At 32.3% G+C, this 14905-nt stretch overlaps 1 protein-coding gene across 12 annotated transcripts in view; it reads left to right on the top strand.

Moving 5' to 3' along the window:
• LOC138700107 (T-complex protein 11-like protein 1) overlaps positions 1-14905 on the top strand; it is a 137149-nt gene that overhangs the window by 23341 nt on the left and 98903 nt on the right. For all 12 annotated transcript variants that reach the window (XR_011332206.1, XR_011332205.1, XR_011332204.1 and 9 more), the window contains one exon: positions 4025-4198. Coding sequence is in view for 6 of the 12 variants with exons in the window: in XM_069826430.1 (XP_069682531.1) it covers positions 4025-4198 (174 nt within the window). In the remaining 6 variants the exon portion in view is untranslated. The remainder of the gene's footprint in view (positions 1-4024; positions 4199-14905) is intronic.

Here is a 14905-nt window from a genome sequence, read left to right on the forward strand (position 1 = left end):
TAATTTTCACTGAAATCAGCTTGTATCAGTAAGTGTCCTTATATCAATGACTGCTTCAGTTCATCAAAATGCTTTGCTTGTACATGTTTTACATGAACATTTCATAAAAAATACTCTCTCTGTTCCAAAATATGATATAGAAATATGTCATTTATTCTGTTCCAAAATATAGTATGCATTTCTTAAAATTCTCAGTAATATAATGTAACTTTAATGCATCTTCTAGATACTTATTTCTTTGATAAAGAAAAAGAAATGAATGAAGAACATTTCATTCTGTGCGAGTAAAATTAATAAAAGAAAAAATAAACATTGTTTTGAGAGAGACAAATTAACATAAAAACTGCAATAAATTACAACCTGTTTTTATACGACTGTTGTTTTTAAGATGTTCTATTCAAAATTGACTGGGTTGGTATTCCATTTTATGTGACAGGAATATCACAGCAGGTGACCATTTGATTTCTGTTCATATTTAAATACTATAGTTTGATGCACTACAGAAGACCAGAAACATTTACAACTGCACTATCTGATAGTCGCTTCACTATTGAACAGAATACCACACCTCGAAACATTTCGTGGGTGTATTCTCAATAATCAAACTAGTTTTGTTTGTTACTATACCATATTTTGCAACGGAGGGAATATGAGAGCTTTTCTTCTAAGACAGTCAAAACTTCAGCCATATCACACCGTCTCATCTGATTCCCTTCTGATTTTGTCCATTGCTTGCACTGAATCTCAGATTCTAGGATATTTTCAGGAATTTGTTTCAAAACAAAATCTTTAAACAAACTGAGATTACCACACACATTGCATTTCTGCAATATACACTATTTGTTTTCATCATCACAAACTATCAGTTCGATAAAAGAAGTTGTAGAGTTAGGAAACCCAGATGATGACTGCAGCAACAAACATATCTTTTCATGGTACACACATACACATACATTCTCTGGAGTTTTGGTCGCAGTTCAGTGAATTTAGTAAATTCAGTCTTGGAGTCAGGATATTGTTCATGCATATGCTTCACCCATGTCATTTGAAGGATCCTCTTCTGCATTTCACTTTTTTTCCATTAACATCTTTTACAATGCAAATTTCTCGCATGCCAGATGCTTGACTCGAAATTCCATCACTTTTGTAGAAATCAATATGTTGTTCTATCTCCTCAATGATCTCACCAGTAGGCTACTGTACATGCTTATTTTGTGATACAATGGCGTTTGGTAGTATTGCATGACTAAGTTATGAACAACAGCAGAACATTTTCTTGGACTTTGAGGGAGATTTTTTTTGTGACACCTGACATTGCTTTTGCAAAAGCTTGCTCGTTTCCAAATGCTTTGATAGGACTACCAGGACTTGCTCGTATCCAAATGCTTTGATAGGACTACCAGTGTTGTATGATTGTATTTGCTCCTTCTTAAGTTGTCTGTACAATACACGTTTACTTTTTAATTTCTTGCTCTCCTTGAATCCTGTGTTTCAATAGTAAGTTTTTGATGACGTAGAACTTTTTTCTTGCTTTCTTTTTGTACTCTATTCTCCTGTTTCCTTCAGTCTTGCTCGTCACTCTCTCTGCCTCTCAGCAGCTGTTTTTCCCATCTGTGAAAATAGTACATGTGCCAAGCACCTTGTCATTTTTATATAGAGCTGCAATAATTTGACAAGGAGCGAAATTGGCTATTCATAAGCACGTTACCTTAATCACAATTTAAGTTAGCTTCAGAATAAATAATCAAATCTCCAAGGAGGTAGAAAATAGTTTCCCTCTTGATATTCACTGGGATACACAGAACAATAACAAGATGACTGCTGCTGGTAATACCAACTTTGTTCTCTTGAAAATGTTTGAAACCCAGTACAAAAATAGTTAAAACGTATGCTAGGTATATAAAAGTATTATTATTGTACCTACATTCCAGGAAAAATTGATAAATCCCTACATTTTCAATGTAAAACTTTGAATTTTTGTAGCTAAAAAAGATTCCAAAAGGCTAGATCGAGCCATAAAATGGCTTAGTTGGCAATACTGCAGTGCTCGCTGCCAGCAGGCACATGATCAGTAGGCTATGACCAAATATTGCCACATAGATAGCTATGCCATTTAAACAATGTCACAATATAGAGCTGTAACCTGTGACAGACATGACAGGTTTTTCATCAGTTTTACCACAATTGTCATGCAGGTGTTGTTCGTACTGTTAAGTTAGAGTAAGCCATAGCTTCCAACGAAGAAGAAAAAAAACAAGTCAAGTTGATTAACTCAAAGGATTCCTTGTAGCAAGAAAAAACTGTTTTTTTTTTTTTTTTTTTTGTGACAGACATGATAAGCTGCAAGTGTCTTTCAAATGCATTTGTACTGGCAGTTTCTGGCTTCTCTCGATCACTACAAGTGTGTTTTCATTAAAAAAACAAAAACATATGTAGTTTAAACTTAAACATTACATCTTTCTCTCAACAGAATTTTATTCTTACAATGTTTAGAAGGTGAAATGGTAACCAAATGATGGTGTTCATCAACAGTGCCAATATTACAAAGACGACATTGTGCAACAACATTAAACACATATTTCTGAGTGCTTCCATCCCTTAGCATTAAAACTACAACAAATTTAATTTCTCTCTGTATTTCGAAATCTTACCCTTGGGGTGACCTTAACGTGAAACCCTGAAGTAATTTAATAGCACAGTATTATGCCAACAGCTGTATTAATAAATTGAAATGCTACTTTCTATTAAAAAACTGAAGGTGTTAAAAAAGAATCAAATTTGGAAAAAACTTCAGTGCTAAAGTCAACATTAGGTATACCAAATTTTGTGTAGAAATTTTTTACTGTTGTTATTCGTGTGCAGAGTGAAGCTTTAGTAAGAAAAAAGGCATTTGTTTTCTACTACCCCAGATCATAAATATATAACAGATTGCTCGGCCTTATAGGCTTTGATGGCAACAACTTTTATCAATTTCACTATGCTGCCATCTAGCTACTGCATAAGAAGTCATGTTATAACTCTCATTTGAAGTGCATGGAGCAACTGTACTTCCATCTACCGGTCATTCTCAATTGACGGTGGAGATCATGGTGGTTGTTTTCTTCCACATCTTACCGATTTTAATATGGGGATGGCCATTCTGATATATATGTGATCAGGGCTAGTACTAAATATACAAACTTGTATTTTTTAAGATGACTGATACACATAGAATTGCTCTGGATCATTATAATTATCAACTCTAATATATTCTCTACCTCTGATTGAGATTCTGGCTGATATGTTATCAGGCAATACATTTCACTTGACGACATGTGTCAGAGGAAGAATAATTGTTTGTATACGTCTGAAGTCTGATTGGTGCAATATGTTACTAGTCAGCGATGTATGCAATGGAGGGGGAAAGGAACTGACCACTCTACCCCATTATCTCCTGGCCTGGTTGCCTCATGAATTATGCCTTGTTGGTGTCACTTGTAGGGCCTAGACCTGACTTTGGACAGTTGACGGAATAAAAAAAAAAAACAAAAATATACTGTCTTACAAAGACACGGAACTAAAATTATAACAGTTTGAATTAGCATAGTAATTTCGTATACACTTCATTTTAGACTACCTACTATAGGAATGTAGTTTGTTACCTGTACTTTTTATAACATATATGAACTGTCTTATCTCATCAGATATTGAACCTCATGACAACACAGCAGTTTAACTTTAACTTCACAATATGCACGCTATGCTGACAGCTAGATTTTACTGATAGATTCGGAAGTTGTTTCACAAAGGTCTATACACAGTTTTTCTTTTGCAGTTTGCATTGAACTTCAACTGGAGGGAATTAAATAGTCTTTAGGATGATGACGAGAATGATGATGGTTATGGTGATGATTATGATTTTGTAAATTTGTTCATATTGTGTTATTCATATTCAGTATATTCTGTATGTACTTTTATAGAACATGCAGTTTGACGCAAGTTAGACTTGGAAATATATTTTGCTTATCTGTTCATATCATTTCAGGCGAAAAATTGCACAAGGCTTTACAATACCGGGCATAGCTGCATCACCTCCAAAATTTGTATCCTTGGAAGAAATCATGACAGCAGCCAATGGTATGAATAATATGGTACTAGCACATGAAATTGCAGTTGATCAGGATTTCAAGCTGAAGAATATTGAACCACCAAATGATAGGTAAATTGAAGTTAATTTTTCCTAATCATAACACGCATTTAACATTATGGACTTGTAATTTATAAGTCTTACGTTACTTAATATAGTTTCGTATCTCATGTATGAAATATGTTGTTTATTAAAACATTTATTGTCAAATGAGTTGAATTTCTGAATGTTTTTTATAATGTGCAAGAAACTGCCTACAGAGACATTTGACTACTTTGGATCAATTCATTGTGTCATTATGGTCACTCAGTGTATCTGACTTCTGTATTATTATTTCATATTATATAGTCTTTTTATGCAGCAAAATGATATGGATTGCTTTAATTCTCCTACAATGGAGTGTACTGGAATTCAATCATTCTTAAATATTCAACTACAATGGGAACTAAACTGGGAGCGAAAACAGATATTTTGAGTCCAAATCTGGACTGGGATGCATGGTAGCATCGCAATTAAGGAGTAAAGGTACGGTGACACGTTGCTACTTTTGCAGCGCAACTTTTATACTGCAGCTGCAAAAGTTGCGTGTCGTGTTCACACGTAAGCCAGAAGTAGCACACTGCACACTACTTTTCGTGCTGCGCAACCCGAGTGCTGCAAAAGTTGCAACTGGAGGTTGCGAGTCTGTTCACACGCAAGGCGCTACTTTTGCAGCCGCAGTCATGCTGCAGGTTCCCATCTCCGTGTTGACTTCTCAATATACATTTTGTGGTTATGTTCGCATTATTAAGAAACTCATGCGAAAGCTTCCTTATCTATTATTTGCTTTTCTGTCGTATCTAGTATTCAGAAATTGACATTATTTTTACTATAAAGCTTTTAAAAACGCCTATATACTTAAATGATAACCAACAGTATATTCTCGTAATCAATTTTGGCAACCCTCCTGTTTGGAACTACGCTATGGAAAATTTAAAAAAATGAATTATATCGTCAACAATTATGCTCAGACTGTGTTGTATATTTAATAACTGTTACAAATAATTTATTTTCATCACATTTAACATTAAAATATATCCAAACAATAAAAGTATCATTGGCACATTTGGGTGGTAACACTGGTTGCAACCGCAGCAAAAGTTTCAACAAAACCGATATCAAAAATGCTGCGGCTGCAACCCTGAGAACCCTGTTCACACGTCGCTACTTTTAAGTTGCACGCAGCATGGAAAAGTAGCGGGCAGCAGGTTCGGCAGCTGCTACTTTTCGGGTTGCACCGTTGTTCACACGTCGCAGTACAAGAGTTGCGCAGTTTTTTGTACTGCAGCGCTGCAAAAGTAGCGATGTGTGACCGTACCTTAACACTGCAAAGCTGGAAGATCGCGAGTTCGATTCCCAATGGGGTATGGATTTCCTTCATTCATCTAATCCTTCCAGCCGCACTATGATCAGGAGTATTTCCTTTGGGGTAAAGACATTGGGCACACAGGACTGACATTCCTACTGCCATTAATCCTAAATGTCTGTAAAGGTGAGAGCCTTAACCCCAAGTCACCCTCTGGTCTGATTTGGCCTGCATACGATTTGGCTTTACGTTATCAAATTGGGCCTAGGTGAATGGAATTTTTAAGAGTGATTAAGTCTTTATTATGAATTCTTTAAAAAGTAAGTAAATTTGAAGGTCAAAAACCGAGATTTACAGCACATATAAGATTCCTCTCTCTGAGTGACAGAGATTCAGGCAAGAATGACAGGTCAATATTCTCACCCAAGTTTCTTGCATTGCAGTATATTTTTCTCGAAAACTATTGTTAAATTTGTTTTTCATTAACCACAGATTTATAATTTTCTTCAATTAAAAATCTTTATTCTCATATAATATTACACGTGCATTATTATTATTATTATTATTATTATTATTATTATTATTATTATTATTATTATTATTCTGTAATTGGCCTTGTGCTGTTGTTTTTGCACGTTAATATTCTAAATAAATAAAATAAATAAATAAATTATTATTATTATTATTATTATTATTATTATTATTATTATCATGATTGGAATTCCATATATCAAACTACTGATGTTAACGTTGCTGCTAACGCGTTATCCCAGATTATGAACAAAGCTATTTCTCTTGCTGTTCCTGTCACTTTCGAAAATAAATCGCACTATCCTAAATGGTTATCAAATACCTTGCGTATACTTATTAGGAAAAAGAACAAAGCACATAGAAATTTTAAGAAATTCAAAACTGATCACCATTATCAAATTTTTTCCAATTACAGAAAACAAGTTAAAGCTATGATTAAATCTGACAAATTTAAATGGTTACAATCCATTGATGAAAATTTGAAGAATGAACCTAATAAATTTTGGAAATACGTAGAATCTTTTCGTAAATCCAATAATTATCCCACCGAATTATTAATAAATGGGATTCACATTACTGATCAGCAAGAAATTGCTAATGGATTTGCTAATCAATTCAAATCGATTCAAAAACAGCCTAATTCTAATCTCTGTTTGTTGGAGTATAATTCTACTGACTTCTTATCCTTACCTAAAATTACAGTTGAAGACGTTTCATTAGCCATAAAAAAGCTTAAACCTAATAAATCAAAGGGCACTGATGGCATTCCTAATTTTATTATTAAGGGATGTTCTAATATTCTAATACCCGTTTTAACCTTTATATTTAATTTAAGTTTATTAACCGGTACATACCCTATGCTTTGGAAAGAAGCATCCGTTATTCCTATCTTTAAGAATGGTAAAAAAAATGTTGTTTCCAATTATAGACCTATTTCAATATTAAACAATTTCTCAAAAATTTTTGAAAAAATAATCCACAAACATGTTTCATTTTATGTTAAGAATAAAATTAATTCAGCACAACATGGTTTTACTAAAGGTAAATCAACAACTACAAACTTAGTATCCTACCTTAATCTTGTTATGCCTGTTGTTGAAACCCAAGGTCAAATTGACTCAATTTATATCGACTTTAGCAAAGCGTTTGATGTTGTACCTCACAATATTCTGATAAATAAATTAAAAAACTTTGGTCTCTCTTCTAACTACGTGAGCTGGTTTGAAAACTATTTAACTAATAGACAATGTTGTGTTCGTCTTGGTGATTCTCTCTCGGACCCATTTAATTGTTTATGTGGAGTTCCCCAAGGATCTACATTGGGCCCTCTATTATTTTTATTGTTTATTGATGACATATGTAAAAGAATAAGTTCAAACTACCTGTTATTTGCTGATGATCTCAAAATCTTTCGCTCAATAAGTAGTTCTGCCGATTGCCAAACTCTTCAAAATGATATTAACTCCATTGAACTTTGGTCTGACATTAATGGAATGAAAATTAATGAAACAAAAACTTTTGTCATTTCGTACTCTCGAAAAACTACTTCCATAAAATTTAATTATTCTCTTAATAACGCCTGTATTATTAGGAAAAATTCTATAAAAGATCTTGGTGTACTACTCGATTCTAAATTATACTTTCACGATCATGTTCAAAATATTTATAATCATTCAATAAGAATGCTTGGTTTAATAAGGTCTATAACTTATTCTTTTTCTACTCCTGAGTCACTATTAATTCTATACTTTACTTTGGTTCGCTCTAAACTTGAATATGCATCTGTAGCCTGGAATTCCATTACTTCAACCGATTCGGTTAAATTGGAAAATATTCAAAGAAAATTTATTTCCTTATGTGCTTTTCGATATATACCCAATTCCACTGACTTTAACTATGATATTACCTGTAAATATCATAACTGTTGTAGCCTTTATGCTAGACGTCTAAATCTTGATTATCAATTTTTTTGCAAAGTTATCAAGGGTGATATTGATTGTGAGTCCATCATAAACAATATCAGCCTTCGTATTCCTATAAAAGGTTTAAGATTTCAAAAAATTTTTTATAACCGAAATTCAAAATCACTTTCTCCAGTCTGTAGATGCATAAAATATGCCAATTTGCATGGGCACAATTTAGATCCTTTTAAGGTTTAGTTTCGTTTTGATTATTAGTTTTTACTGTTTGTACTCAATTGTATTCATGTATGATTTTGTTATTTATGATATTATTTATTTTTGTTTTGCACCTTTGTATCTTCTGTTTGTGTATTGTGCTGAACTATAATTGGCCTCTGGCTGTTGTTCAGCACACAAATATTAATAATAATAAATAAAATAAATATTAATAATAAATAAATAAATTATTATTATTATTATTATTATTATTGTTATTGTTATTGTTGTTATTATTATTATTATTATTATCATTATTATTATTATTATTATTATTATTATTATTATTATTGATCTCGCCTACCCGAGAACTGGTTCTTCCGAACTTTCCATCTTCATACGATGGGCTTGCTGTACAAATTGAAACAGTAAGACTTAATAGTGTCTCGCTATTGGACATGGTGAGTGATATATTGGTTTATGTAAAGAATCTGGAGAAAGACATGAACGAGCTGAAAAGCGAAAATTTTGTTCTCAAAGAGCAATTATCTGAATTATTATCTAAGGGTGGCTGCCCTTTAATCCCTAATCAAATTAAATCTACTAATTTTGTTCGATCTAATGACCCCATTAAGAAGTCATACAGTAAGGTTGTGTCAGAGAACAAAGCTGCTGACAATCCATATACTTGTAATTCTGATGCGTCAGCAACAAGGAAGTCTGTGTCCACAACTCCTCCTGTTACAGTTAGACATAACAATCTTGAACTTAATCAGGCCACTGCTTCAACATCTGCCAATGACTCTGAAGGTTTTCAATTGGTATCTCGTAAGAAATATAAAAAAAGAGAACCCAAAGTTGGAACATTGGCTACGAGCAACATTGAAATGGCCCCTGAGAGAATAAAAACTAAATCTCTATTTGTTTCGAGATTTAGTTCAAAAGTCAGCACAAGCAATATAGAGGACTCTCTGAAGAATCAACTTCAACTAAGATCTCTCGCTGTAACTAAACTAAAAACTAAATATCAATCATATTCTTCCTTTCACATCACTGTTGATGTGAGGGATTTCGATTCCATTAACAATCCTGAAGTTTGGCCTGCAGGTTGCCTAATTGCACCTTTTTATGGTAAATTAAAGCCTGAGCAGCATTTTGCGCATTCTGCCAATTCGAATTCCGTTGATTCTCAGGGAAATGCCTCTTAGTCTTAGTCTTGCTCGCTCTCACTTTCAATGTTCAGTTCTATTAATCATCTTGAGATTTTCTACCAAAATGTTCGTGGACTTAACACTAAAGTTGATGAAATTTTTCAAAATATAGTGAGTAATAATGATCTCATTATCTGTCTCACTGAAACATGGTTATCTGAGTCAGTAATTAATTCTAATTTATTTCCTAATAACTATACTGTGTTTCGTGCAGACAGGCTGTTTGAAGATACTAACAAAAAAAGAGGTGGTGGTGTCCTAACAGCGATTAGCAACCAGTTACCTTTTATTATTAGTGAATGCGTATGGGTTGAAACTAGAATGGCTGATGGTTTTAATCTGTTAATTGGTAACCATTATTTCTCTCCTGATACAGATCACAGTCACTTAAAATCTTATCTTAATTTTCTTGAAAAAAATCTTGACACTCAAAATTTTAGAATAGTAATCCTTGGTGATTTCAATACTCCGGGTATGAACTGGTCAACTGGTTTTAATCTTAATGATACTCATTATTACTCTAAAATTAAGGCTAAGGATTTATATTCCTCCTCCTGCCTTCTTGGATTAAATCAAATTAACTCTACCGTTACGAGTAAAAATCTTCTTGATTTGGTTTTTACTAATGTCAATAACAGTACAGTTAAACTTGCCGATCACTCTCTAGTTTTAGAGGATATTTATCATCCATCTATCTCTATTTATATTGAAGTAAATTTATCGTTACCAAAACACTGTCATATCAGTTCATATTTAAATTGTTCTCAAGGTGATTATCTGAATCTTTATTCTATTCTATACAATTATGATTGGACTAGCATATATCAGACTACTGATGTAAACACTGCTGCAAATTCCTTGTCTCAAATTATAAGCAATGCTATATCTTTTTGTGTCCCTGTCACCTTTGTTAAAAAATCGCACTATCCTAAATGGTTTTCAAACGAATTACGTCAGCTTATTAAGAAAAAAAATAAAGCTCATAAAAATTACAAAAAATATAAAACTGATCATCATTATCAAATTTTTTCTAAATTTAGAAAACAAGTCAAAGCCATGATTAAATCCGATAAATTCAAATGGTTACAATCAATTGATGATAACCTAAAGCATGAACCAAATAAATTTTGGAAATATGTAGAAACGTTTCGAAAAACTAATAGTAATCCCACAGAATTAATAATAAATGGTGTTCACATCACAGATGAAAAAGAAATTGCAAATGCATTTGCTAGTCAATTTAAATCTGTTCAACAAAATTGTAACTCTAATTTCATTACTTATGATTTTAATATTGCTGACTGTTTGCCCCTGCCTAAAATTACATCCGATGATGTAACTAAAGCCATTAAAAAGCTAAAGCCTAATAAATCTAAAGGTACAGATAGCATTCCTAATTTTATAATCAAGGGTTGCCCTAATATTTTCATACCCATTTTAACTTTTTTATTCAATCTAAGTTTAAAAACAGGAATTTACCCATCACTTTGGAAGGAAGCATCCATTATTCCAGTTTTTAAAAATGGTAATAAAAACAGTGTTACTCATTATAGACCCATTTCTATCCTAAACAATTTTTCTAAAATTTTTGAAAAAATTATTCACAAACACATTTTATTTTATGTGAAAAATAAGATCAATTCGGCCCAACATGGATTTATTAGAGGGAAATCTACTACTACAAATTTAGTTTCCTATCTCAATCTCATTATGCCTGTTGTCGAAACTCAAGGTCAAATTGACTCAATTTATTTTGATTTTAGCAAAGCATTTGATGTTGTTCCTCACAAAATTTTATTAAATAAATTAAGTAATTTTGGTCTCTCCACTAACTACGTTAATTGGTTTGAAAATTATTTAACAGATAGACAGTCTTGTGTTCGACTAGGTAATTCTCTCTCGGTTCCATTTAATAGTGTATGCGGAGTTCCTCAATGGTCTACATTGGGACCTCTCCTATTTTTATTATTTATAAATGATATAAGTAAAAGAATAAGTTCTAGCTGCCTTTTATTTGCGGATGATCTCAAAATCTTTCGTAAAATTAATAGTTCGGCTGATTGTCAAATTCTTCAAAATGACATTAATTCAATTTTACAATGGTCTGTTGAAAATGGAATGAAAATTAATCAATCCAAAACTTTTGTTATTTCCTTCTCACGGAAAACTACTTCCCAAAAATTTAATTATTCTCTTAGTAATGTCGTAATTACTAAGAAAGATTGTATTAGAGATCTTGGTGTCTTACTTGATTCAAAATTATATTTTCATGATCATGTGCAATATATTTATACCCATTCATTAAGAATGCTTGGTCTAATTAGATCTATAACTTATTCTTTTTCTACTCCTATGTGTTTATTAATTTTATACTATACATTGGTTAGATCCAAGCTTGAATATGCATCTGTTGTATGGAACTCCATTACTTCCACTGACTCGGATAAATTAGAGAATATTCAAAGAAAATTTATTTCCTTGTGTTCTTATAGATTTTTACCAAATTCCGATTATAACTATGAGACTAATTGCAAATAGTTCAATTGCGGTAGTTTGTTTACCAGACGTCAGGATCTTGATTATTTATTTTTTTGTAAAGTCATTAAGGATGATATTGATTGTGAATCTTTCATAAGCAATATCAGTCTTCGTATTCCTGCTAAAGGTTTAAGGTTTCATAAATTGTTTTATAATAGAAATCCTAAATCTCTCTCTCCGGTCTGCAGATGTATTAAATATGCTAATTTGCATGGAATGAACTTGGATCCACTTAATGTGTAGTATATCTTTTGAGTTTTATGTCAGTTTTATTAATTTATGCCATTTGTTAAAATATATGTATCATACTATTCTTGTCAATTGCATATCTTTACAATATTACTTATAGACTGTTATATTGATTGTATTTCATCTCACTGCCATTTTCTATCATTCATTCTCATCATCATTTGTTGATTTGTTTGTTTCTTGTGCTAAACAGTAATTGGCCTTGTGCTGTTGTTTTGCACGTTAATATCCTAAATAAATAAGTAAATAAAAATAAAAAATTATTATTATTATTATTATTATTATTATTATTATTATTATTATCATTTTTATTTTTATTATTTATAAATGATATAAGAAAAAGAATAAGTTCTAGCTGCCTTTTATTTGCGGATGATCTCAAAATCTTTCGCAAAATTAATAGTTTGGTTGATTGTCAAATTCTTCAAAATGACATTAATTCAATTTCACAATGGTCTGTTGAAAATGGAATGAAAATTAATCAATCCAAAACTTCTGTTATTTCCTTTTCACGGAAAACTATCTCCCTAAAATTTAACTATTCTCTCAGTAATGTCGTAATTACTAGGACAGATTGTATTAGAGATCTTGGTGTCCTACTTGATTCAAAATTATATTTCCATGGTCATGTGCAATATATTTATACCCATTCGTTAAGAATGCTTGGTCTAATTAGATCTATAACTTATTCTTTTTCCACTCCTATGTGTTTATTAATTTTATACTATACGTTGGTTAGATCCAAGCTTGAATATGCATCTGTTGTATGGAACTCCATTACTTCCACTGACTCGGCTAAATTGGAGAATATTCAAAGAAAATTTATTTCCTTGTGTTCTTATAGATTTTTACCAAATTCCGATTATAACTATGAGATTAAATGCAATTATTTCAATTGCGGTTGTTTGTTCACCAGACGTCAGGATCTTGATTATTTATTTTTTTGCAAAGTCATTAAGGGTGATATTGATTGTGAATCTTTCATAAGCAATATCAGTCTTCGTATTCCTGCTAATGGTTTAAGATTTCATAAATTGTTTTATAATAAGAATCCTAAATCTCTCTCTCCGGTCTGCAGATGCATTAAATATGCTAATTTGCATGGATTCAACTTGGATCCATTTAATGTGTAGTATATCTTTGAGTTTTTAACTCACTGATCTTATTTTAATAATTATTTGTCCATTTTATTTCTTGCATTTGGTCAATTGATTAATGTAGACTATTCCATTATTTCAATTATCTCATTGTACAAATTTTATAATTTTATAATTATTATTTGATCATTGATTATGTAGACCATTATATTGTTTGTATTTCATCTCATTGCCATTTTCTATCATTCATTCTCATCATCATTTGTTGTTTTGTTCTGTTTTGTATCGTGCAAAACTGTAATTGGCCTTGTGCTGTTGTTTTTGCACGTTAATATTCTAAATAAATAAATTATTATTATTATTATTATTATTATTATTATTATCATAGGGCGGCCGGGTAGCTCAGTTGGTAGAGCAGCTGGCTACGGACTGAAAGGTCCGGGGTTCGATCCCAGGTGGTGACAGGATTTTTTCTCGTTGCCAAACTTTCAGAACGGCCCCGAGGTTCACTCAGCCTTCTATAAAATTGAGTACCGGGTCTTTTCCGGGGGTAAAAGGCGGTCAGAGCGTGGTGCCGACCACACCACCTCATTCTAGTGCCGAGGTCATGGAAAGCATGGGGCTCTACCTCCATGCCCCCCAAGTGCCTTCATGGCATGTTACGGGGATACCTTTACCTTTTACCTTTATTATTATTATCATAACAGTAATGAGGTAATCTCTGCTGTCGTACGCACAGACGATAGCACTGTTGCGTTATCAAATAACGTAGACTCTGATGGATTTCAAACTGTCACTCGCAAAAAATTTAAGAAACGAGATCCTAAAGTTGGCACTCTAACTAATAGCAACTTAGAAATGGCTCCAGAGAGAATCAGAACCAAATCTCTTTTTGTTTCTAGATTTAGTCCTAATGTAAACGAGAATAATATTAAGGATTCACTCTTTCATCAACGTAAATTAAGGTCTCTCGAAATAACTAAATTGAAAACAAAATACCAGTCGTATTCCTCTTTTCATATCTCAGTTGATGAGAGGGATTTCGAGTTAATTAATAATTCTGATGTTTGGCCTGCGGGATGCCTCATTGCACCCTTTTTTGGTAAACTTAAACCTGAGCAGCATTTTGCTCCACCAGGTACTTCAGTTGATTCTAGGGTTAATGCCTCTTAATATTATTCTCTAACTCTCAATGCACAGTTCTAATAATCATCTTGAGATATTTTACCAAAATGTTCGTGGTCTTAATACAAAAATTGATGAAATTTTTCAAAATGTAGTAAGTAATAATGATATCATTATCTGTCTTACTGAAACATGGTTATCTGAATCAGTATTAAATACAAACTTATTCCCTAACAATTATACTGTGTTTCGAGCAGACAGAACGTATGAGGACACCAATAAAAAAGAGGTGGGGGTGTCCTAACAGCGATTAACAACCAGTTACCTTTTACCTGTCGCCGATATGATTTAGAAATTATTAATGAATGTGTTTGGATTGAAATTAAAATGGCTGATGGTATTAATTTATTAATTGGAAATCATTACTTCCCACCTGATTTCGGTCATAATCACTTAAAATCTTACCTCAATTTTCTTGAAAAAAACCTTGATACTCATAATTTTAGAATAGTAATTATTGGTGATTTCAATTGCCCTGGTATGGATTGGTCAACTGGTTTTAATCT

The sequence above is a fragment of the Periplaneta americana genome, chromosome 5 (genome assembly GCF_040183065.1).
Source record: "Periplaneta americana isolate PAMFEO1 chromosome 5, P.americana_PAMFEO1_priV1, whole genome shotgun sequence".
Classification (NCBI taxonomy): domain Eukaryota; kingdom Metazoa; phylum Arthropoda; class Insecta; order Blattodea; family Blattidae; genus Periplaneta; species Periplaneta americana.